Genomic DNA, 24,747 nt, shown 5'->3' with positions numbered 1-24,747 from the left:
GATTACTCTTTGTCAGAGGTGAAGACAAGAAAAATCGGACAAAATTTATCCTGTGAGGGTCAAGAATTGGGAAACAATCTATTAAACCTCCTCTGAACCACTTTCAATGCATTTGTATCATTTCTTAAATAGGAGACAAAGCTGCACCGAGTGTTCAAGATGCAGTCTCAGCAACGCCCTGTATAACTGAAGCAGAACATCTTTACTTCTCTGTTCAATTTGTCTCATAATAGAACAAAGAACCAAGAACAAAGAAAATTACAGCACAGGAACAGGCCCTTCGGCCCTCCAAGCCTGCACCGACCATGCTGCCCGACTTAACTAAAACCTCCTACCCTTCCGGGGACCATATCCCTCCATTCCCATCCTATTCATGTACTTGTCAAGACGCCACTTAATAGTCACGACCGTATCCGCTTCCACTACCTCTCCCGCCAACGAGTTCCAGGCACCCACTACTCTCTGTGTAAAAACTCTGCCTCGTACATCTCCTTTAAACCTTCCAGCTTGCACCTTAAACCTATGCCCCCTAGTAATTGACTCTTCCACCCTGGGAAAAAGCTTCTGACTATCCACTCTGTCCATGCCTTTCATAATCTTGTAGACTTCTATCAGGTCCCCCCTCAACCTCTGTCACTCCAGTGAGAACAAACCAAGTTTCTCCAACCTCTCCTCAGAGCTAATGCGCTCCATACCAGGCAACATCCTGGTAAATCTTTTCTGTACCCTCTCCAAAGCCTCCACATCCTTCTGATAGTGTGGTGACCAGAATTGAACACTATGACTTGCCAATTTTAAAACTCAATACCCCGGCTGATGAAGGCAAGCATGCCGTATGCCTTCTTGACTACCTTCTCCACCTGCATTGCCACTTTCAGTGACCTGTGTACCTGTACACCCAGATCCCTTTGCCTATCAATACACAGAAGGGTTCTGTCATTTACTGTATATCTCCTATCTGTATTAGACCTTCCAAAATGCATTACCTCACATTTGTCCGGAATAATTAAGGATAGCATTCCATTTGTCAGAACTTTTATTTATTTGAACTAAGATTTATGGGGGTTCTCTTGTTTACAATAACCTCCCTAATCGTAAATCACACCAGGTTCCAGTGTCTTAACCATATGGCAAGAAAGAACACTTTAAATCGTGAATTCAGAAAGTTTATTAATCATTAAAAATGTAACAAGTCAGAAAGATAAAAAACAGAGTGTCGATTAACAGTTAATAGAGAAAGTTTAACATTAACAATTGAACAGACTTTTCTCCATCCCTCTCAGACCAGGACATGAAGTGACCGCTCCAAAAACATGGATAACTTGTAAAACCAACATCTCTCCACACCTCTCTGTAAACATATCTCTCTCCAACTCCCTCTCCCAAATTGCCTTCTCAAGATCACTTTTTCATGCTTTAAAAACATCAAAAGCCCATCTTAGCCAATTCCCATAAATCTTCAATTATGAACTAAAATAGACACGAGTTTTCGGGCGATTTAAAAACAAATGAACTGTCTGCTGAAAGGGTTAACTTTTCTACAGAACCTAAAGGGGTGGTGAGTGAGCAGCAAAAACTTGGCACTCAATTACATCATTTTACACAAGTTTAAAACAAAACAAATGACTTTAAACTTAACCTGTTAATTTTTTTTGTTATATTCCTCAACCTATTTAATTTGATCAGTTTTTGTTAGGGATGGGTACCTTCTGTTCTTTATAAACTGGTTCACTCATTTTGTTAATTCTACATGGGCTCAGAGAATCAGGACCCAGACTTCATCATCCTTATCCTTTTTCTCCTTCTGCCACCACTCCCTCTGTTTTGCGGGAGGGTTGTGGGGATTCCAGTCAGACCGAATTATTTTATCTTAAAAATAAAATACTGGGGATACTGGAATCTGAAACAAAAATAGAAAATGCTGGAAAATCTCAGCAGGTCTGACAGCATCTGTGGAGAGAGAATAGAGCCAATGTTTCGAGTCTGGATGACCCTTTATAAGAGCTCTTATGAAGTGTCATCCAGACTCGAAAGATTGGCTCTATTCTCTAATCATTTTAATCGATAAGTTTCTTGTTCTTAGTTTCCAAATGGCAGGTAAGAGACCTGCCCGGTCCCCCTTGAGCTCTGATTTTTCACTGGCCATGCTTGGGTAAGATTATAACCATTAGAATCTACTCTCAGAGGTCTGCTTTTCAGTCCAGTGCTACTTGGAGTATACCGTCACTTCACCGACTATCAGGTCACAAGTCCCTCACAGTTCTTATCACAAATCTATGATAACATAATTTAATCATGCCTGAGAATGCTTCTTCACCTCTTCGTCAGCTACCTACCACCATTTGTTGATTAGTCAGACCCCTTTTTCACAGATTCCAGGTTTCTCAGCTGCTGAACACCAGCCGGGCCTGCAATAATCTCATAGAATCTCGACAGTGCAGAAGGAGGCCATTCGGCCCATCAAGTCTGCACCAACCACAATCCCACCAACCCTATCCCCATAACCCCATGCATTTACCCTAGCTAGTCCCCCTGACACGAAGGGGCAATTTAACACAGCCAATCCACCTAACCCACACTTCTTTGGAATGTGGGAGGAAACGGGAGCACCCAGAGGAAACCTACACAGACACGGGGAGAATGTGCAAACTCCACACAGGCAGTGGCCCAAGCTGGGAATTGAACCTGTGAGGCAGCAGTGCTAACCACTGTGCCACATGCTGCCCCAGTTTAATTCTAAGTCATTCTGAGTAAATATTCTCACCAGGTCCTCTGTTGGGGCTCTGCTAAGCAGCTTTAATGGTTCGTGATTGCAGAAACTGAGCAGTCACAGGAATGTGGTCAAGATAATCCAGTCCCATAATGCCTCACATTCAATCTGCTGTCCTTCAATTATAACAGAATATGTGGCTGTATGTAGCTGCCTCGGCCATGGTCAACCCCAACACTGCCTTCCTGAACTGTTACAATGCCCGAGGTGTAAGTACACCCACAGTGCTGTTAGGGAGGGATTTCCAGCTACACATTCCAGACTTTCACTAGACTGTAGGTGGATATCAGATTGATATATTCCATTCAACCACTCCCAAGGTGAGTTATTCCAATTCCTTTATTGTCCAGGACAATATATTCACAATATCTTTAAATCAGAAATTAAACATTCCCATTTGGTTTCAGGTATTAACTTATTCTGTTAGTTTGTTCTTTATTGTCAATGTCAGGCTGGGGTTGTTCCTCTTGGAGCAAAGGAGGTTGAGGGGAGATTTGATAGAGGTGGACAAGATTCTGACAGGTTTAGATAAGGTGGACAAAAAAAAAGCTGTTCCCATTAGCTGATGGGACAAGGATGAGGGGGCACAGATTTAAGGTTTTGGATCAGAGATGCAGAGGGTTGGGGAGGGGGGGGGGGCGGGGGGGGGGGTGGGGGGGATGTGACGAAGAATATTCTGATGCAGTGAATGGTAATGACCTGGAACTCGCTGCCTACGAGGGTGGAGGAAGTGGAGACAATAAACAATTACAAAGGAAATTGGATGGGCATTTGAGGGGTTTTAGACAGAAATGCTGACTAAATATCTCAACTTCCCGGTCACTCTGTGATCCTTGTGAAATTTGAAACCAGGTATTCACAACAAGTCTCAAAGAGCATCAGCTCACTGGAGGCAAAGTCATGAGACCGGCCAGTCCAGCAGAAAGAAACCCTCCAACCCTCCCCATTGACCAACTGTGAGAATGAACAAAATGCAGTCCTGGGTGTAATTGAGAGCAGAAACAATAACAGCAGAATCCAACCCCTGGAATCACTCGTGAACTCGCTGGTGTCTCAACAGGTGGGATGAAAGACTGAATCTCTTCTCACACACAGAGCAGGTGAACGACCTCTCCCCAGTGTGAACTTGCTGGTGTGCCTGCAGGTGGGATGACTGAGTGAATCCCTTCCCACACTGAGAGCAGGTGAACGGCCTCTCCCCAGTATGAACTCGCTGGTGTGTCTGCAGGTTGGATAACCGAGTGAATCCCTTCCCACACTGAGAGCAGGTGAACGGCCTCTCCCCAGTGTGAACTCGCTGGTGTGTCCGCAGGTTGGATGACTGAGTGAATCCCTTCCCACACTGAGAGCACATGAATGGTCTCTCCCCAGTGTGAACTCGCTGATGTTTCTGCAGGCTGGATGAGTCAGTGAATCCCTTCCCACACTGAGAGCAGGTGAATGGCCTTTCCCCAGTGTGGCTGCGCCGATGAGCTTCCAGCAGAGATGGGTATCTGTATCTCTTCCCACAGTCCACACATTTCCATGGTTTCTCCATGGTGCAGGTGTCCTTGTCTCTGTCTTGGGTGAACAATCAGTTGAAGCCTCGTCCACACACAGAACACGGGTACAGTCTCTACCCGCTGAGAATGGTGTGATATTTATTCAGGCTGTGTAACTGGTTAAACCTCTTTAGTCCGAGCACTAGAACACTCTCACTCGAGTGTGGCAGTGTGTTGGTGCTTTTCCAGTCACACTGATGTTTGAAATCTTTTCAAATCAACAAACTGGACAATAATTTCTCCTTCTAGATTCAAAGGCTGATGATATTCAGCTCCCATGGAAAATGACTCTGTCAGATCCAGACGTGACGTTTGAGATTTTGGCCTGTGATTCCTCTTTCAATATCCTGTAAAATGAGTTTACAAAAGTCATCAGTGTCAGTACAGGATAGAAGTTCAGAACAGACAATTCTAGTTTCTATGGAACATTCTTTCATATTTCAGTCCCAAAAAGCTGTAAATCTCCATCCCACACACTCTCCCTCCATTCTCACTCTGCTGTATCTAATATTCACCCTCCCAATTCTCCTGAAGGTGCTGATTGAGGCTGATTGACAGATCCATGCTCACTGCTTCCTGTCCTGGACACAGAGACCATAACAAATAGGAGCTGCAGTCGGCCATTTGGCCCATCGAGTCTTTTAAACTATTCAATGAGATAATTTGTTCATCTACCTCAGCATCATTCTCCCACACTAAACCCATATCCCTTGATATCTTCAATATCTAGAAACCAATCAATCTCTCTCGTGAAAATAGTTGATGACTGAGACTTCACTGTCCTCAGGGGTTGAAATTCCAAAGCTTTAGCACATCCTTGAGTGAAGAAATCCCCCCACATCTTAGCTTTTGCTCCATCTGCTTGTCTGTTCCCTATAACTCTTGACACCCTTGTCAGTCAAAGATCTGTCTAACTGGAATATATTCAATGATCCTCAGCCTCCACTGGTCCCTGTGGAAGAGAAATCCAAAAGACTAACAACCCTCTGAGGGAAGAGATGTCTGGAAATATATAACGTAGCTACAGTTCCATATTACAAGATATTCAGATCCCAAGGAATATGACTGTCTCGACGTGACAGTTGAGATTTTTGCCTGTGATTCCTCGTTCAAAATCCTGTGAAATGAGTTTGCAAAAGTCATCACAGTTAATATAGGATAGAAATTCAGAGCAGACAATTCTAGTTTCTCTGGAACATTCTTTCCTATTTCATTCCCAAAAAGTTGTAAATCTCCATCCATATATATGGATATTATTTAAAAATGAAAGTGGATGGTGGGGGGCGGATCAAGTAAAAATAAAGGATTTAAGATGAAGAGAGATCTTTTCTCTCAGCGGGTTGTTGATCTTTGGAACTCTGTCTTCACCAGTGAGGATTGGAGGCAGGTCATTGAATATATTCAAAGCTGAGGTTCTGATCCACAAGAAAGTCATGGGTATGGACGGGGTGGGGGGAGCAAAGTCATAGATTCATAGAGATTTGCAGCATGGAAAACGGCCCTTTGACCCAACTTGTCCATGCTGCCCTTTTTCTTAAACCCTTAAGCTAGTCCCAATTGCCCACATTTGGTCCATATCCCTCTCTACCCATCATACCCATGTAACTGTCTAAATGCCTTTTAAAAGACAAAATTGTACCCACCTCTACTACTACCTCTGGCAGCTTGTTCCAAGTACTCACCACCCTATACAATTGCAACAGGATCTTGATCAATTGGGCCAGTGGGCTGATGAATGGCAAATGGAGTTTAATTTAGACAAATGCGAGCTGATGCGAGCTGGTAGATTGAACCAGGGCAGGACTTACTCAGTTAATGGTAGGGCGTTGGGGGGAGTTGCATAACAAAGAGATCGAGGGGTATATGTTCATAGCTCCTTGAAACTGGAGTCACAGGTGGACAGAGTGGTGAAGAAGGCATTCAGCATGCTTGGTTTCATTGGTCAGAACATTGAATGCAGGAGTTGGAATGTCTTGTTGAAGTTGTACAAGACATTGTTAAGGCCACACTTGGAATACTGTGTGCAATTCTGGTCACCCTATTATGGAAAGGATATTATTAAACTAGAAAGAGCGCAGAAAATATTTACCAGGATGCTACCGGGACTTGAAGGATTGAGTTATAAGGAGAGGCTGGATAGACTGGGATTTTTTTCCTCTGGAGCGTAGAAGGCTGAGGGGTGATCTTATAGAGGTCTATAAAATAATGAGGGGCACAGATCAGCTAGAGAGTCAATATATTTTCCCAAAGATAGGGGAGTCTAAAACTGGAGGGCATAGGTTTACGTTGAGAGGGAAGAGATACAAAAGTGACCAGAGGGGAAATTTTTTCACACAGAGGGTTGTGAGTGTCTGGAACAAGCTGCCAGAGGTAGTAGTAGAGGCAGGTCCAATTTTGTCTTTTAAAAAGCATTTAGATAGTTACATGGGTACGATGGGTACAGAGGGATATGGGCCAAATGCGGGCAATTGGGATTAGCTTAGGGGTTTTAAAAAAAAGGATGGCATGGACAAGTTGGGCTGAAGGGCGTGTTTCCATGCTGTAAACCTCTCTGACTCTATGACCCTCTGTGTGAACAAATTGCCCCTCTGGACACTTTTGTATCTCTCACCGTAAACCTCTGCCCTCTAGTTTTAGACTCCCCTACCTTTGGGAAAAAATATTGACTATAGCTGAACTGTGCCCCTCACTATTTTATAGACCTCTATAAGATCACCCCTCAGCCTCCTATGCTCCAGAGAAAAAAAGTCCCTGTCTATCCAGCCTCTCCAAAGTAGACATGATCTTATTGAGTGATGGAGCAGGCTCGATGGGCCGAATGACTGACTCCCATTCCTAATTCTTATGTTCTTGTTCCGATGTTCTTGGATAGTTGCGCATGCGCCCTGCAACCTATTGTCCCCCTGAAGATAGTGGTTCTGAACCGAGCCCCCTGAAGCCACGCCCATTATGACCAGCCCGAGAGCATGTGCTCTCATTCCCTGCTGAAACAAGATGGCGGCCGAAAACCGGGGCCTGTTCCCGGCAAGAAATGATGTGGAGATGCTGGCGTTGGACTGGAGTAAACACAGTAAGAAGTCTCACAACACCAGGTTAAAGTACAACAGGTTTATTTGGTAGCACAAGCCCCTAGCTTTCAGAGCGCTGCTCCTTCATCAGGTAAGTGGGAGTTCTGTTCACAAACAGGGCATATAAAGACACAAACTCATTTTGTGTCTTTATATGCCCTGTTTGTGAACAGAACTCCCACTTACCTGATGAAGGAGCAGCGCTCCGAAAGCTAGTGGCTTGTGCTACCAAATAAACCTGTTGTACTTTAACCTGGTGTTGTGAGACTTCTTCCCGGGAAAAAAGCCCGGGAGATTTAAACCCGGGACCCATATGTTCTTATTCGGGCCTTGCGGCCTCCAGCGGGTGTTTGTGAAGCTTCCGCTCTCTCCCCACCCCGACTCCATTCCTCCCTCCCCACCCCGACTCCCGGTCCATTCCTCCCTCCCCATCCCGACTCCCGGCTCCATTCCTCCCTCCCCACCCCGGCTCCATTCCTCCCTCCCCGACTCCCGGCTCCATTCCTCCCTCCCCGACTCCCGACTCCATTCCTCCCTCCCCATCCCGACTCCCGGCTCCATTCCCCCCTCCCCACCCCGACTCTCGGCTCCATTCCTCCCTCCCCACCCCGACTCTCGGCTCCATTCCTCCCTCCCCACCCCTCCTCTCGGCTCCATTCCTCCCTCCCCACCCCTCCTCTCGGCTCCATTCCTCCCTCCCCACCCCGACTCCATTCCTCCCTCCGCCCCGCTGACTCTCACCCGCTGAAAAAAAGTCCCCCGACTCGCAGAGCTCTGAGCAAAGTGACACTGCGCATGCTCCAGATACAGCAGTGTGCTTGCGCAAGCGGCTCCTGCGGAATGAATGGGACACTTTCAAGCCCGCTGGGGCACCAGGGAATTAATGGCGCCATTATCAATCAAAGACATAATAGAAAACTATCTGTGCAATTGAGATTAATTAATTTTTAAAAATACATTCCTCTGAATTTGTGATGTGTACTTATGTACTAAGCAGATATTAAGGTGCCACTTAAAATTAAAAGAAAAGGTGCTGGAAAAACGCAGCAGGATTGAGAGGCAAGTTATGAATAGAGTTCAGGCTGAAACAACAATAAAAAAAACCCACACGGGGGAGTGCAGGAACTGAGTTCTGCATCCAACAGACAGCCTGAATCATGCCAGCTCCTAACTGTGTTTCTAAACTCGAACTTATAAAACAATAACACAGAAACAAAACTCTGCAGAGACTGTTTCTGGGACAAAGAAAATAAATACTGGAGATATTCATCAGGCCAGGCAGCCTGTGAGAGTCACAAACAGAATTGAGGGTTCAGGTTGCTGACCTGCCCTCAGTCTGCAATTAACCATTTAGAGTCAGTCACTGACTAATGGCGGTCATAATTCCCACAATGCTCTGCGCCTCAGAAACCCCTCCATTCAAAAGTTGTTCGCCGTAATTCATGAATCATAGAATCTTCACAGCGCAGAAATAGGCCATTCGATCCATCGAGTCTGTACTGACTCTACGACAGAGCATCTTTCCCAGGCACACCCCCTATACCCGTAAACCTACGCATTTACCCTGCTAATCCTCCTACTGACCTTTCTCTTCACCCTGCCTGCAACGGCAACAATATATTCTGCACCCGACTCTTTTCCTTCCCCCCTCTGTACTCCATCAATTTACGTTTTTTTTCTCTATAGCACGCAAGAAATAATACTTTTCACTGTGTCCCAGAACATGCGACAATAATAAATCAAATTAGACACTACATATCTTGGGACACCAAGGGGCAAATTTACCTAACCTGCACATCTTTGGGCTATGAGAAAAAACCGGAGCACCCAGAGGAAATGCACACAGAAAGAGGGAGATTGTGCAAATTCCACACATGAGTTGGAGATGCCAGCGCTGAGCTGGGGTGAGCACAGTAAGAAGCCTCACGACATAAGGTTAAAGACCAACAGGTTTATTTGGAACCACAATCTTTCAGAGCGCTGATGAAGGAGCAGTGCTCTGAAAGCTCGTGATTCCAAATAAACAAAAGAGAGAATGCTGGAAAATCTCAGCAGGTTTGGCAACATCTGTAAGGACAGAAAAGAGCTGACATTTCGAGTCCAGATGACTCTTTGTCAAAGCTTTGACGAAGGGTCATGTGAATTCGAAGCATCAGCTCTTTTCTCTCCTGACAGATCCGGTCATATCTGCTGAGATTTTCCAGCAATTTCTCTTTTGGTCTCAAATTCCAGCATCCGCAGTAATTTGCTTTAATTCCAAATAAACTTATTGGACTTTAACCTGGTGTTATGAGACTTCTTACTGTGCAAACTCCACAGACAGTCACCCACCGCTGGAATCGAACCCAGACTCAGTGAGGCAGCAGTGCTAACCACTGTATCACAGTGAAGGTAGTTTGCCGCAAATTTCGGGTGATAACAATGGGCTGGATGTTGCTCAGAATGTGGAGCACTGCAGCAAAGTACAGAGAGACAGAGACAGAGCAGCAGACTGGGCTGAGAAATGGAGTCTGCAGACTGGAACTGGCAGCATGAGGAGAGGTTATTTAGTCTAACACTCACAGCAATCTACAACCCACCCCCATTACCGAGACAGTGAGACAGAGATTACAAACACTCACCAACACAGCTCCACTGAAACGTCCCAGGAAAAAGGGGGAATCTGTGGCAGTTTCTGTCCTGATATAACCCCAGGACTGTCACTCAAACCCCCAACCCGGCCCAGTTCACAGCTCAGCCTCTCAGCTTGCAGCTTCCTGCACCTTGAGCCAACCCTGTCCAGGTGTGGGAGGTCTGTGGAACTACAGAGTGGGGGGAGGGGTGACCTCCTGCTGTGCCCCAAATAGTTTCTCCTTCCCCTCCCCCTTGGCGCTCTCAGCTCTCAATGTGGATGTGTTGATGGACATTGCAGAGCCTCACTGAGCTGCGCCTGTCCCTTATCCTGGGTCACCCCCTCCCCCTGGATCCAGTGTGTTCAGTTCGCTGCTTCTTTCCCTGCTGAACCTTCAGTTGATCAAAAACAGAAAGTGCTGGAAAACCTCAGCAGGTCTGACAGCATCTGTGATCATCCAAACTGGAAGTATTAACTCTATTCTCTCCACAGATGCAGAGATTTCCAGCATTTTCTGTTTCTGTTTCAGATTCCAGCACCCGCAGTATTTTGCTTTTATCTTCATTTAAACAAGCATTCTTTGATGGCCTTTACCCCCATTGCTCCTTTCCAGAGCTTCCCACCTTCTGCTATTGTCCCTGACTCCCACATTAACTCTGTCATTCCTCCCCTTTACCCCACTCACTCTGTCTGAAGTCAGCTCAGAGTTTTAGCGCCATCTCCCCCTCCCCCAGCCTCCACATCCCAACACCCGGAATCTCTAACCCAGCGGTTCCAGTTTGTCTGGTTTGAGTTCAGATTTGCCGCAGCACCGACAGGATTTCACTTCAAACCAGCCGGAACTGACTGCTCACAAATCCCAAAATGTTTCTCCAGCAGCCCGGGCTGGTTAATGTTGTTTAAAGTCAGCGCCCAAATGCAGTTACTCTCCTCACTTTAAAAAACGTCTCCGTTTAATCTAAGGTATTATTCACACCGGACACAAATATAAAATTGTGAACGTTACCCCCTCCCCCCCCCACCCTCCCCCCACCCCCCCGCCACCGCCCCCCCCCCCCCCGGCCACCGCCCCCCCCCCCCCCCCCCGGCCACCCAGACCCGAGCTGGGGTGTCCTGAGTAAGAGACATCTGTTCCAGGTGTGACAATTCTTACACATTGTCTGGTTGACATCAAACGGAAAACGCTGGAATTATTCATGAATGAAAGCAAATTGCTGCTTTTGTCAAAGGGGTCACCTGGACTCGAAACCTCAGCTCTTTTTGTCTCCTGCCAGACCTGCTGAGATTTTCCAGCGTTTTCTCTTTTGGCTGGAAATACTCAACAAGTCAGGCAGCCTCTGTGGAGAGAGAAACTGACTGAATGTGACCTGTCATCGGAACTGGGAAATATAATATTATTTCTCGCAACTAAAAGAGACACTTTACAGCCTTCAGAACAAAACTGAGCTCAACAATTTTACACCACAATCTCTGCCCCCATTGTGTTCTGTGTTTCGTCGCTGCTTTTTTCACCTCATTTCCCTCTTGTTTTCTTTACTTTACATTCAGACTATCGCTAACCTGCTATTCACACCTCATCCAGAACATCTTTTGTGTCTTTACTTGTTCAATTACCACTCGCTTTGGTCTTGGGCCGTGAAACATTTTGTCAGTTTGCAGATCTTTCATTTTGTCTCCTCCACCTCCTCTCTCAATTCTTCAGAGGTCAGTCTTTGACAAAGGGTCATCTGGACTCGAAACGTCAGCACTTTTCTCTCCTGACAGATGCTGCCAGACCTGCTGAGATTTTCCAGCATTTTCTCTTTTGGTTTCAGATTCCACCATTCACAGTAATTTGCTTTTATCCTGATTTTCTTTGTGTGGCTCTGGAGAGCGCATTGAACTTGAGACGTTAGGGACAGAGAGAACTAGATTTTTCTCTCTCTCTCAGAGGGTCTTTGGTCTGTGGAATTCTCTTCCCCAGAGAGGAGTGGAGACAGAGTCATTGAATATTTTTAAGGCTGAATAAATGGATTCCCGATTGACAAGAGAGTCAGATGGTTGAAGGGGGGGCGGGGAGGGACAGAAAAATTGAGTTCTGGCCACAATCAGATCAGTCGGGATCTTGTCAAATGCTGAAGCAGAGGGGCCCAATGGTCCACTGCTGCTCCTCATTCATATGGATGTTTGGCTGCATGTTTCACTCTGTTTCTGCCTCCATAGAAGCTGCTGGGCCTGTTGACTATTTGTGGCATTGACTGTTTTATTTCAGATTTTAAGACTCTGTAACATATCACTGTGAAATCCAACAATTAATCCAGTTCTCCTGGATTTCTACTCTGTAACATATCACTGTGTAATCCAACAATGAATCCAGTTCTCCTGGATTTCTGCTCTGTGACATATCACTGTGTAATCCAACAATTAATCCAGTTCTCCTGGATTTCTACTCTGTAACATATCACTGTGTAATCCAACAATGAATCCAGTTCCCCTGGATTGCTGCTCTGTAACATATCACTGTGTTATCCAACAATTAATCCAGTTCTCCTGGATTACTGCACTGTGGCATAGTGGTTAGCACCGCTGCCTCACAGCGCCAGGGACCCGGGTTTGATTCAAGTTTCGGGTCACTGCCTGTGTTGAGTTTGCACATTCTCCCCGTGTCTGCGTGGGTTCCCTCCGGGTGCTCCAGTTTCCTCCCACAGATCAAAGATGGGCGGGTTAGGTGGATTGACCATGTTAAATTGCCCCTTAGTGTCAGGGGGGACTAGCTAGGGTAAATGCATGGCGTTAGGGGGATGGGACCTGGATGGGATTGTGGCCGGTGCAAACTCAATGGGTCGAATGGCCTCCTTCTGCACTGTTGGATTCTATGATTCTAGTTAGAAGTCTCACATCACCAGGTTAAAATCCAACAGGTTTATTTGTTATCACCAGCTTTCGGAGCACTGCTCCTTCATCAGGTGAGTCAATCATCTATGATTCTACATGCAGACATACTCACAGATGCACAAATACATTCACAGACACGCATATATGATTTCAAGAAGGAATTAGATATCGCTCATGGGGCGAAAGGGATCAAGGGATATGGGAGGAAGGGGGATCAGGATATTGAATTCGATGGTCAGCCATGAAAAAAATGAATGGTGAAGCAGGCTCGAAGAGTCGAATGACCTACTCCTGCTTCTAGTTTCTATCGTTCTGCACACGCGTACGCACACACTCCGAGACCACCTGCTGGGCACCAAAATAATAACAGAAGCAAATCTGAAAGTCAGTGTGTGGGTTTTATTGTGAAATGAGATAATGTATAAATATATCCCCAAAGCTCTGGGTGGGAGTGGAATTGATGATTTCTTGACTGTCTGTCTGCACTGCTGCCTCACAGCGCCAGGGACTTGGGTTCATTTCCCGGCTTGGGTCACTGTCTGTGCGGAGTCTGCACATTCTCCCCGTGTCTGCGTGGGTTTCCTCCGGGTGCTCCGGTTTCCTTCCACAGTCTGAAAGATGCGCTGTTTAGGTGCATTGACCCAAACAGGTGCCGGGCTGTGGCAACTAGGGGAATTTCACAGTAACGTCTTTGCAGTGTTAATGTAAGCCTTACTTGTGACTAATAAATAATTTTAACTTTTAGTTTGTGATCTCATAGAATTGTAGAATCCTACAGTGCAGAAGGCAGCCATTCAGCCCATCGAGTCTGCACCAACCACAATCCCACCCAGGCCCTATCTCCATAATTCCACATATTTAACCTGCTAATCCTCCTGACACCAGGGTCAATTTTACATGGCTAGTCAACATAAGCAGCACATCTTTGGACTGTGGGAGGAAACCGGAGCACCCAGAGGAAACCCACGCAGACACGGGGAAAATGTGCAAACTCCACACAGACAGTGACCCAAGCTGGGAATCGAATCCAAATCCCTGGCGCTGTGAGGCAGCAGTGCTAACCACTGTGCCACTGTACCACCCAGTGCTCAAAGGTTAAGTTTCTTCTTCAAACCTAAGAAGATTCAGTGTCACTTTAGGGAGAGGAAAAGGGAGTCCATTCACTTCAGATGGATAATGGTAAAAGTTAATTCACTTTGGGATTCACTTTGTCCTCCGAGCTGCTGGGACACCAGAGCGATCACACTGATTGGAGCCTTTCTTGATGTTCTGACTCTATTGTATTGATTAATGTTAACTACACACATGTGGAGGTCATTGATTGGATGCTTACTTGAAGATATTTAAAGGGACAGTTAGTGACAGTGCCTGGAATTAGGAGATATATCTGTCATGTTTCACTCTATGAATAAATCAACACCAAATAAAGATTGACTCCACCCTAAGGCCGTCAGGATTATTACATTCATTGCAGCGCAGGTCTCTTTCCTCAACTCCAGTAGATGTTCCGACAGCTTCAGGATGCACTTCCTGTCAGGAAGCAGGGATCTCAGTAAGTTCCCCTTTGGATCATCGGTTATGGTCACTCGCTCCCTGTGAGGAGGTCGGATGTGGGTTATTGCCGAAAGTCTGCGTGTCATTGGGGTGTCTGGGGGGTGGAAGCAGAAACTGGAGTTGGTCACTGGGCAGTGGGTGTTACTGGTATTGAGGCTTCTGGGTGGTCACATGGGATGCCACCTGCGTAGGTTCATGGAGGGCACTGGAAATTTCCAGCGTACAGTTTAGTGTGGTGTTACATCCCCAGCCTACAGGGTGTGGGCGGACAACATTCCTCCCTTTCTCCCTACACCCCACAAACAAGATTCCCGGAGAGAGGGATCCACTCTGAGTTACAGTCAGTACATTGAATCAATGCAGTAGATTGTGTGGACATAAAAGATTCTCCAGCTCTCCATTCACCTGGATCCATCTTGTGGATAAATGTTATGAAGTATTATTTCTCCCGAGCCTTCAATTGTCCCAATCCAAAATTCCTTTAGCCTTTTTTTTCATTGTCTCAACGTCCATTTGTCTATGGAGGTCTGTGTCAGTGCCTTGATCATTTCAAAATGTTTTCTTATTCTTCAGGCCATGTTAACCATTGCACATCGTGTATTCTTAGGGAGTCTGTATCAGTGTCCTGTACACCCTGTCCTACTGGGTAACTACTGTTAGGAGGCTGAGGGACCACTCCCACCTCTTTCCTGTGCTATTTCTCATCTCTACCCAGTCTGATTATTTGTGTTGCTCTTTCGAGCTAAGGACATCTCTCACTACTGTACTAATGTCATCCTTCATTAACAGAGCTACCCCACCTCCTTTTCCAAGCTTCCTAGCTTTTCAAAGTGTCAAATACTCTGCAATATTTAGTTCCCAGCCTTGGTCACTCTGTAACCATTGTTAGGATACCAGACTGGAACTCCAAGTTTTATTAGGAAGCCAGACTAGACACCAGCATTTTTTCTTTCTGGCAAAAATGTGAGGAGAGGAGACTTTGCTCCAGGAGTGATGAGAAAATAGGGATTTTTTAATCAAATAAATTTTATTCACAACAGTTTAAATACAATACTAACAACGCAAACAATTAACAGCTGAACAATACTTACAATGAAAGGAAACAATTTAATTTCTAACTTAACAACATCCATTCAGAGGTTTAAATACAGTTAACAAACACAGATCATAGAGTCATCGATGTTTACAGCATGGAAACAGGCCCTTCGGCCCAACTTGTCCAAGCCACCCTTTTATTTAACCACTAAGCCAGTCCCAATTGCCCACATTTGGCCCCTGTCCCTCGATACCCATCTTACCCATGTAACTGTCTAAATGCATTTAAAAGTCAAACTTTTCCACACTTTACTACTACCTCTAGCAGATTGTTTCAGACACCACCCTATGTATGAAACAACTGCCCCTCTGGACCCTTTTGTATCTCTCCCCTCTCATTTTAAACCTTTGTCCTCTAGTTTTAGAATCCTCTATCTTTGGGAAAATATGTTGACTATCTAGCTGATCTATGCCCCTCATTATTTTATAGATCTCTACAAGATCACCCTTAAGCCTCCTACGCTTCAGGGAAAAAAGTCCTCATCTATCTCGTCTATCCTTATAACTCAAACCAAGTCCCGGTAGCATCCTAGTAAATCTTTTCTGCACTCTTTCTCGTTTAATAATATCCTTTCTATAATAGGGTGACCAGAACTGTACACAGTATTCCAAGTGTGGCCTTGTGTCTTGTACAACTTCAACAAGACGTCCCAACTCCTGTATTCAATGTTCTGACCAATGAAACCAAGCATGTCAAATGCCTTCTTCACCACTCTGTCCACCTGTGACTCCACTTTCAAGGAGCGATGAACCTGTATCCCGAGATCTCTTTGCTCTATAACTCTCCACAAAGCCCTACCATTAATTGAGCAAATCCTGCTCCAGTTCGATCTACCAAAATGTATCACCTTGCATTTATTTAAATTAAACTCTATCTGCCATTCATCAGCCCACTGGCCCATTTGATCAAGATCCCATTGCAATCCTAGAAACCTTATCCACTGCCCACTATGCCAGCAATATACTGGCTATAATACGTGTAGAGAATCTTGGAGCTTGAAGAGAGAAAGGAAGTTTCAGATCAGCTTCCAGAAGCTCGCGCCTTCAAACAGAACTGCAGCTAACTTCCAAACCTCGCCTCACTCCTCCCATTAACCCCATCATCACAAGACCCAGCATTCCTCAACCGACACTCCAATCCTTTTAGCAAAGCCCCAGGGCATCTCCTTTCAACAGACACAAGTCCATTAAAGTCACTCAGATAAACAACTGCGTGGCTGAAATGGGAAATTATCCTGCTCGTAGTCCCCTGAGCTGCATTCTTCCTGGACATAGCACTGCTTGTCGAATAAACCAGAAGCTTTAAACATTCTCCTGAAACAAATAAAAAACAAATTTTATGAATAAATATTGCACACTTTCATTTCACCATCACTGAAACAAAAATGAACCAACAATATGAATCCTTACAGAATACTGTAAGGCCTGGATAGAGCAGACGTGAGGAAGATGTTTCCATTAGTAGAAGAGATTAGAATCCGAGGGCACAACCTCAGAGTAAAGGGATGACTCTTTAGAACCAAGGTGAGGAGGAATTTCTTCAGCCACAGGGTGGTGAATCTATGGAATTCATCACCACAGAAGGCAGTGGAGGCCATCATTGAGTGGATTTAAGGCAGAGATAGATAGGTTCTTGATTAATGAGGGGATCAGGGGTTATGGGGAAAAGGCAGGAGAATGGGGATGAAAAAAGTATCAGCCATAATTGAATGGCGGAGCAGACTCGATGGGCCGAATGGCCTAATTCTGCTCATATATCTTATGGTCTAAAACTTGGCCGGTTCACTTAGTGAAGAATGATTGAAGACTAAGTGCTCGACACCCAGCTCTGTTCCAATCATCAAATGGTCTATTTTACAGCGGCGGGGATCAAGTCGCTGGTCTCATCTTGCAACCTCCACCCTGAACATAGAAAATCACACATTCTTATCCATTTACCGATGCTCATCCTGGCTGGTTCCAAGCTAATCACAATATGAATCGATTCCAGACATATCCAAACAAGCTAACAATTAGGCATCATGTGGCTGTGTGATCAGCTCATGGACAGCTCTGGACCATCTCATCATGTGGACCAGACACCTTATAACAACTGACCTTGTGACATCACAATGACTCACTCTACTCAGGACTTTCTGATCTCCACCACATCCCAGCCTATTCCGTTAGCAGTCGATTACTCAGTGCAGCTGCCTGTGTGCTGATAAGAGGGGCCCTGCTGAGCAGCTTTAATGGTCCGTGATTGCAGAAACTGAGCAGTCACAGGAATGTGGTCAAGATAGTCCAGTCCCATAATGCCTCACATTCAATCTGCAGTCCTTTAGTTATAACAGAATATGTGGCTGTATGTAGCTGCCTTGGCCATGGTCGACCCCAACACTGCCTTCCTGAACTGCTACAATGCCTGAGGTGTAAGTACATCCACAGTGCTGTTAGGGAGGGATTTCCAGCTACAATTCCAGACTTTCACGAGACTGTAGGTGGATATCAGATTGATATATTCCATTTACCCAGACCCAAGGTGAGTTATTCCAATTCCTTTATTGTCCAGGACAACATATTTACAATATCTTTAAAACAGAAATTAAACATTCCCATTTGATTTCAGGCAGTAACATATTCTGTTAGTTTGTTCTTTATTGTCAATGTCAGGCTGGTGTTGTTCCCTTTGGAGCAAAGGAGGTTGAGGGGAGATTTGATAGAGGTGGACAAGATTCGGACAGGTTTAGATAAGGTGGACAAAGAAAAGCTGTTCCCATTAGCTGGTGGGACAAGAATGAGGGGGACACAGATTTAAGGTTTTGGGCCAGAGATGCAGGGGGGTGATGTGAGGAAGAATATTTTGATGCAGCGAATGGTAATGACCTGGAACTCGCTGCCTATGAGGGAGGAGGAACTGGAGACAATAAACAATGACAAAGGAAATTGGATGGGCATTTGGGGTCTTTCAAACAGAAATAGTGACTAAATATCTCTGAACTTCCTCACACCCTGTCACTCTGTGATCCGTGTGAAATTTGAAACCAGCTATTTGCAACAAGACTCAAAGAGCATCAGCCCACTGGAGGCAAAGTCGTGAGACCGGCCAGTCCAGCAGAAAGAAACCCTCCGACCCTCCCCATTGACCAACTGTGAGAGTGGATAAAATCCAGTCCTGGATGGAATTGAGAGCAGAAACAATAAGAGGAGAATCCAAACCCTCATGTCATCACTCATGAACTTGTTGGTGTCTCAGCAGCAAGAATGAATCTCTGAATCCCTTCCCACACTGAGGGCAGGTAAACGGCCTCTCCCCAGTGTGAACTCGCTGGTGTCTCCACCAGCTAGAGGACCGAGCAAATCTCTCCCCACTGTGAATTCGCTGGTGTGTCTGCAGAGTAGATAACCGAGTGAATCCCTCCCCACACTGAGGGCAGGTGAACGGCCTCTCCCCAGTGTGAACTCGCTGGTGTCTTTCCAGGCTGGATGACAGAGTGAATCCCTTCCCACACTGAGAGCAGATGAATGGCCTCTCCCCAGTGTGGCTGCGCCAATGAGCATCCAGCAGAGATGGAGATCTGTATCTCTTCCCACAGTCCGCACATTTCCATGGTTTCTCCATGACGCAGGTGTCCTTGCCTCTGTCTTATTTGGACAATCAGTTAAAGCCTCGTCCACACACTGAACACGAGTACAGTCTCTCCCCACTGTGAATGGTGTGATATTTATTCAGGCAGTGTAACTGGTTAAAGCCCTTTAGCCACTGGTTAAAACCAGTGTAACTGGTTAAACCGCACTGACCTCCTCAGACGACAAACACGGGACAAGGGGGACAGAGTACCCTTCGTCGTCCAGTACTTCCCCGGAGCGGAGAAGCTATGGCATCTCCTCCGGAGCCTTCAACATGTCATTGATGAAGACGAACATCTCGCCAAGGCCATCCCCACACCCCCACTTCTTGCCTTCAAACAACCACGCAACCTCAAACAGACCATTGTCCGCAGCAAACTACCCAGCCTTCAGGAGAACAGTGACCACGACACCACACAACCCTGCCACAGCAACCTCTGCAAGACGTGCAGGATCATCGACACGGATGCCATCATCTCACGTGAGAACACCATCTACCAGGTACACGGTACCTACTCTTGCAACTCGGCCAACGTTGTCTACCTGATACGCTGCAGGAAAGGATGTCCCGAGGCATGGTACATTGGGGAAACCATGCAGACGCTATGACAACGGATGAATGAACACCGCTCGACAATCACCAGGCAAGACTGTTCTCTTCCTGTGGGGGAGCACTTCAGCAGTCACGGGCATTCAGCCTGGGATCTTCAGGTAAGCGTTCTCCAAGGCGGCCTTCACGACACACGACAGCACAGAGTCGCTGAGCAGAAACTGATAGCCAAGTTCCGCACACATGAGGACGGCCTAAACCGGGATGTTGGATTTATGTCACATTATCAGTAACCCCCACAGCTTGCCTCCTGGGCTTGTAGAATCTCACTAGCTGTTCTGTCTGGAGACAATACACACCTCTTTAACCTGTGTTGAATGCTCCCTCCACCCACCTTGTCTGTACCTTTAAGACCTGGCTGTCTGTAGAGATTCGCATTCTAATTAGTATTCTGTAACTTGATTTCTGTGTCTGTGCACTGTTTGAGAGCAGATATCCACTCCATCTGACGAAGGAGCAGTGCTCCGAAAGCTTATGGTATTTGCTACCAAATAAACCTGTTGGACTTTAACCTGGTGTTGTGAGACTTCTTGCTGTGCTAAAGCCCTTTAATCATTGCACTGGAACACTCTCACTCGAGTGTGGCAGTGTGTTGCTGCTTTTCCAGTCACACTGACATTTGAAACCTATTCAAATCGACAGATTGGACAATAATTTCACCTTGTAGATTCAAAGGCCAATGATATTCAGATCCCAAGGAATATGATTCTGTCGGATCGAGACATGACAGTTGAGATTTTAGCCTGTGATTCCTCTTTCAATATCCTGCAAAATGAGTTTGCAAAAGTCATCAGTGTCAGTACAGGATAGAAATTCAGAACAGACAATTCTAGTTTCTATGGAACATTCTTTCCTCTCTCATTCCCCAAAAGCTGTAAATCTCCATCCCACACACTGTCCCTCCATTCTCACTCTGCTGTATCTAATATTCACCCTCCCAATTCTCCTGAAGGTGCTGATTGAGGCTGATTGACAGATCCATGCTCACTGCTTCCTGTCCTGGACACAGAGAGCTGGAAATCTCCATGCAGGCTGCCAGACAGATATATGTCGATATGACTGGACCAAAAATGTCTGAAATATACAGACTGGGCTCACTTCCTTTCCCTTCAGTGGCTAAGGGCAGACAAGTCACCAGGATCCAATGAACTGCAGGCTAGGCTTTTAATGGAGGTTGCTGAAGAGATTGTGGCGAATTTTGTTGAAATTTTTCGTAACTCGCTAGATTCCGGGAGAGTATCAGAAGATTGGCAATCAGCCAATGTGACTCCCTTGGTCAAAAAGGCAGAAGGCAGAAGGCAGGGAACGATAGGTCAGTTAATTTAACATCTATTATTGACAAGACGCTGGAGTCAATAATCAAAGAGCAAATAGAAAATCATTTAGGAAAGCTGAATTTCATCAAACCTCGTCAACATGGTTCTATGAAAGATAAATCATGTTTGACAAATTTGCTTGAATTGTTTGAGGATGTAAGAAGGAGGGTAAATCGAGAGAAATCTGTACTTGTAGTTTATTTAAAAAGGGCGCCACGGCAGCACAGTGGTTAGCACTGCTGCTTCACAGTGCCAGGGACCCGGGTTCAATCCCGGCCTTGGATGACAGTCTGTGTGGAGTATGTGCATTCTCTCCATGTCTGTGTGGATTTCTGAGTACTCCAGGTTCTTCCCACAGTCCAAAGATGTGCGGGTTAGATTGATTGGCTGTGCTAAATTGCCCCTTTGTGTCCCAATAGATGTAGATTAGGTAGATTAGTGGGGTGAAAATGTAGGGCTACAGGGATAGGGCCTGGGAAAGATGAGTCAAGAGTTGGGGAAGATGCAATAAAGTCACCCCTCTGTCTTCAAAACCTGGCAAATGGAGTTTAAAGTGGGGAAGTGTGAGGTCATGTATTTCAGTTGGAGGAATCAACAGGATGATTATCTAAATAGAGAGAGGCTGCCGGTGAGTGAAGTACAGAGGGATCTTGGTGTTCTTGTGCATGAATCACAAAAAGCTAGCAGGCAGGTCCCACATGAGGTAAGAAGGAAAATGGCATTTTGGCTTTTATTGCAACGAGGTTGGAGTTTAAAAACAGGGAGGTTTTGTTGCAACTGTACAGTGTGTTGGTGATGCCTCACCTGGGATAATGCATACAGTTTTGATCCCCTTCCCTAAACAAGGATATAGTAACATTGGACATAGTCCAAAGGACATTCACCAGGCTAATTCCTGGATGGGAGGGTTGTCCTCTCAAGAGGGAGGAAATTGTCAAGGTCTGTGTTCCTTGAAGCTTTGAAGACAAAGGGGTTATTGAAACATATAAGATCCTGAGGGGGCTTGACAGGGTAGATGGTGAGATATTTTCACGAGTGGGAGAGTCTCAAACAAACTAAATACCTCATTGAAAGTTTTTAAGGCAAAGATAGATACATTTTTGAACAGTAAAGGAATTAAGGGTTATGGTGAGTGGGCAGGTAAGTGGAGCTGAGTCCACGAAAAGATCTTATTGAATGGCAGAGCAGGCTCGAGGGGCCAGATGGCCTACTCCTGCTCCTAGTTCTTATGTTCTTATAAGCACTGATTCCAGATTGTTCAATACTTCTACATTGAATCCCTCTCCTTTCCTTCTCCCATATGTACTCTATAATGTACCGATCATGGTGCCCTAACTAAACTAAAACAAAAACCTTCTGACTCAACTAGGGATGGGTAATAAATGCTGGCCAGCCAGCGATGCCCATGTCCCATGAATGAATAAAAGAAATCACAGAATTGTTTTGATTCAAAGTTGAGACCTCATCCACACACAGAACACGAGTAGTCTCTCCCGTTGTGAATGCTGTAATTTTTTTTAGGCTTTGTAACTAGTTAAAGCTCTTTCCACAGTCAGTGCACTGGAACACTCTCATTCGAGTATGTGTGTGTCTCGGTGATTTGACACTCACATTGATGTTTAAAACTTTCTGAAGCAGACGGTACAGAGAAACATTTCTTCTTCTGGATTCAAAGGCCAATGATAATCAGATCCTGATGAATTGAGTGAGGACGGGACGTTTGGTTTGAGATTTCTGTCTGTAAAGCCTCATCACCTGATATCCTGTAAAAGAAATTTACAAAAGTCATCATTCAGTACAAGATAGAAATTCAGAACAGATAATTCTCGTTTCAAAGGAACATTCTTTCCCCTCTCATTCCACAAAGGCTGTAAATCTCCATCCCACACACTCTCCCTTCATTCTCACTCTGCTGTATCTAATATTCACCCTCCCAATTCTCCTGAAGGTGCTGATTCAGGCTGATTGACAGATCCATGCTCACTACTTCCTGGCAATCTTTACGGTTAGACAATTAAACTAAATCAAATCAACTGAGGGACAAATAAACATTCTGTTAATCTTTTTGGCAAAACAATTAAACGTGAAATAAATCACTAACTATTCTGTTAATCTTTTTGACAAAACAAGTAAACCAAATTAAATTAAATGAGGGATAGATCGAAAGGGCAGACCTCAAAAAGAAGGTAATCGCCTGTCCTGGACACAGAGTACTGAAAACCTCCATGCAGGCGGCCAGACAGATATATGTTTATCTGACTGGACTAACAATGTGTGGAATGTACAGACTGGATTCACTTCCTTTCCCTTTAGTTGCTGCAAGTCCCCAATTTCCCCCAGAATGAGAAATGAAATGGAAAGGGGGAAACATTGATTTCCTCCCAGATGTGGCCCAGAGGAGGAAGTTTCACTCTGAAGCTCATTGGACAACTTCCGCACGGTGACGTCACAACGGAGCCCTACCTGAATCAGCCAATAGGCATCGGCCTGCTCCGCGATGACGTCCTGGGGTTCCAGTGCGCAGGCTCGGCGAGCGGACGCGGGAGCCCCGCCCCCACCCATTGTTCCCGTCCCCCTGCACCTCCTCGAGCCAAGGTTTCCAGGCTCGCGGCTCCGGCCAGAGCGAGAAGCCGCTCGGTGATCTCCCCCCGCCGGCCCGGGACTGCGCATGTCCAAGGGAGAGGGGAAGCTGCGCATGTGCGGAGGGCTGCCCGCCCCTTCCCACCAGCACGCAGAGGCATTGACCAATGGGAAGAGTTGGAGGACCGGAAAAAGCTTTCTCCTGCAGCCAACCAGAGCCCCCCTTGTCTGAATGCGGAAACTGCACAAAGCGGCTGCTGTTCTCTCTCTGAATGAAGATTGAGTACAGACAGACTCAAACTTCCTTCTGTCTCCCACATCTGTGAGTAAAACACTTTCTTTCATCCCCCTTTCTATTTCTTTTCTCATTCTGGGGGAAATTGGGGACTTGCAGCAACTGAAGGGAAAGGAAGTGAATCCACGGAGGCTGCAGACTCTGGAAAGGTTGGCCCAGGTCTCTCTCTTTCTGACTGAAAGACATTGACATCCTTTGCTCCCTCAGCTTGACACATTTATTTGTTTGGCTAAAAGGATGGTCTCTTTCCGAATGTTCACAATTAAAGGGCTGGTTTCCCCAGGAGATGGCTGACATTTCAGAGAACAATAAATTAATATAGGACAGAGATATGCCTGGTGTTGTTATACTGTAGATTTGGTATATTATTTATGGTTCTGTAACAAAGTACATTTATTATTATTTCTCATCTTGTAATGTAGCACTGAAGCTATGTTATATATTTTCACTCATCGAGTCATTACAGCGCAGAAGGAGTCCATTCAGTAACTCAATCTGAATCAGTAAGTTTACGGACAACACAAAATTGGCAGGACTTGCAGATAGTGAGGAGCATTGTCAGAAGCTACAGAAGGATATAGATAGGCTGGAAATTTGGGCAAAGAAATGGCAGATGGAATTCAATCCTGATCAATGCGAAGTGATGCATTTTGGTAGAAATAATGTAGGGAGGAGCTATACGATAAATGGCAGAACCATAAAGGGTGTAGATACGCAGAGGGACCTGGGTGTGCAAGTCCACAGATCCTTGAAGGTGACGTCACAGGTGGAGAAGGCGGTGAAGAAGGCATTTGGAATGCTTGCCTTTATAGGACGGGGCATAG

General features: G+C 45.6%; 2 protein-coding genes across 2 annotated transcripts in view; both read right to left on the bottom strand.

Annotated features, from left to right (window-relative positions):
- The window catches only part of LOC144485203 (uncharacterized), a 247,144-nt gene extending 227,916 nt beyond the window's left edge, over window positions 1-19,228 (bottom strand). The window contains exon 1 of the mRNA XM_078203412.1: window positions 19,201-19,228. The gene's annotated coding sequence lies outside the window, so the exon portion shown is untranslated. The remainder of the gene's footprint in view (window positions 1-19,200) is intronic.
- Window positions 1-24,747, bottom strand: part of LOC144485223 (uncharacterized) — a 92,220-nt gene that overhangs the window by 57,744 nt on the left and 9,729 nt on the right. Inside the window, exon 2 of the mRNA XM_078203431.1 lies at window positions 3,880-4,230. Coding sequence (XP_078059557.1) covers window positions 3,880-4,230 — 351 coding nt within the window. The remainder of the gene's footprint in view (window positions 1-3,879; window positions 4,231-24,747) is intronic.

Source organism: Mustelus asterias, unplaced genomic scaffold, assembly GCF_964213995.1.
Source record: "Mustelus asterias unplaced genomic scaffold, sMusAst1.hap1.1 HAP1_SCAFFOLD_171, whole genome shotgun sequence".
In the NCBI taxonomy this organism is placed as follows: Eukaryota; Metazoa; Chordata; class Chondrichthyes; order Carcharhiniformes; family Triakidae; genus Mustelus; species Mustelus asterias.
The sequence above is the reverse complement of the archived record's forward strand: the minus strand, read 5'-3'. Positions and strand labels throughout refer to the sequence as shown.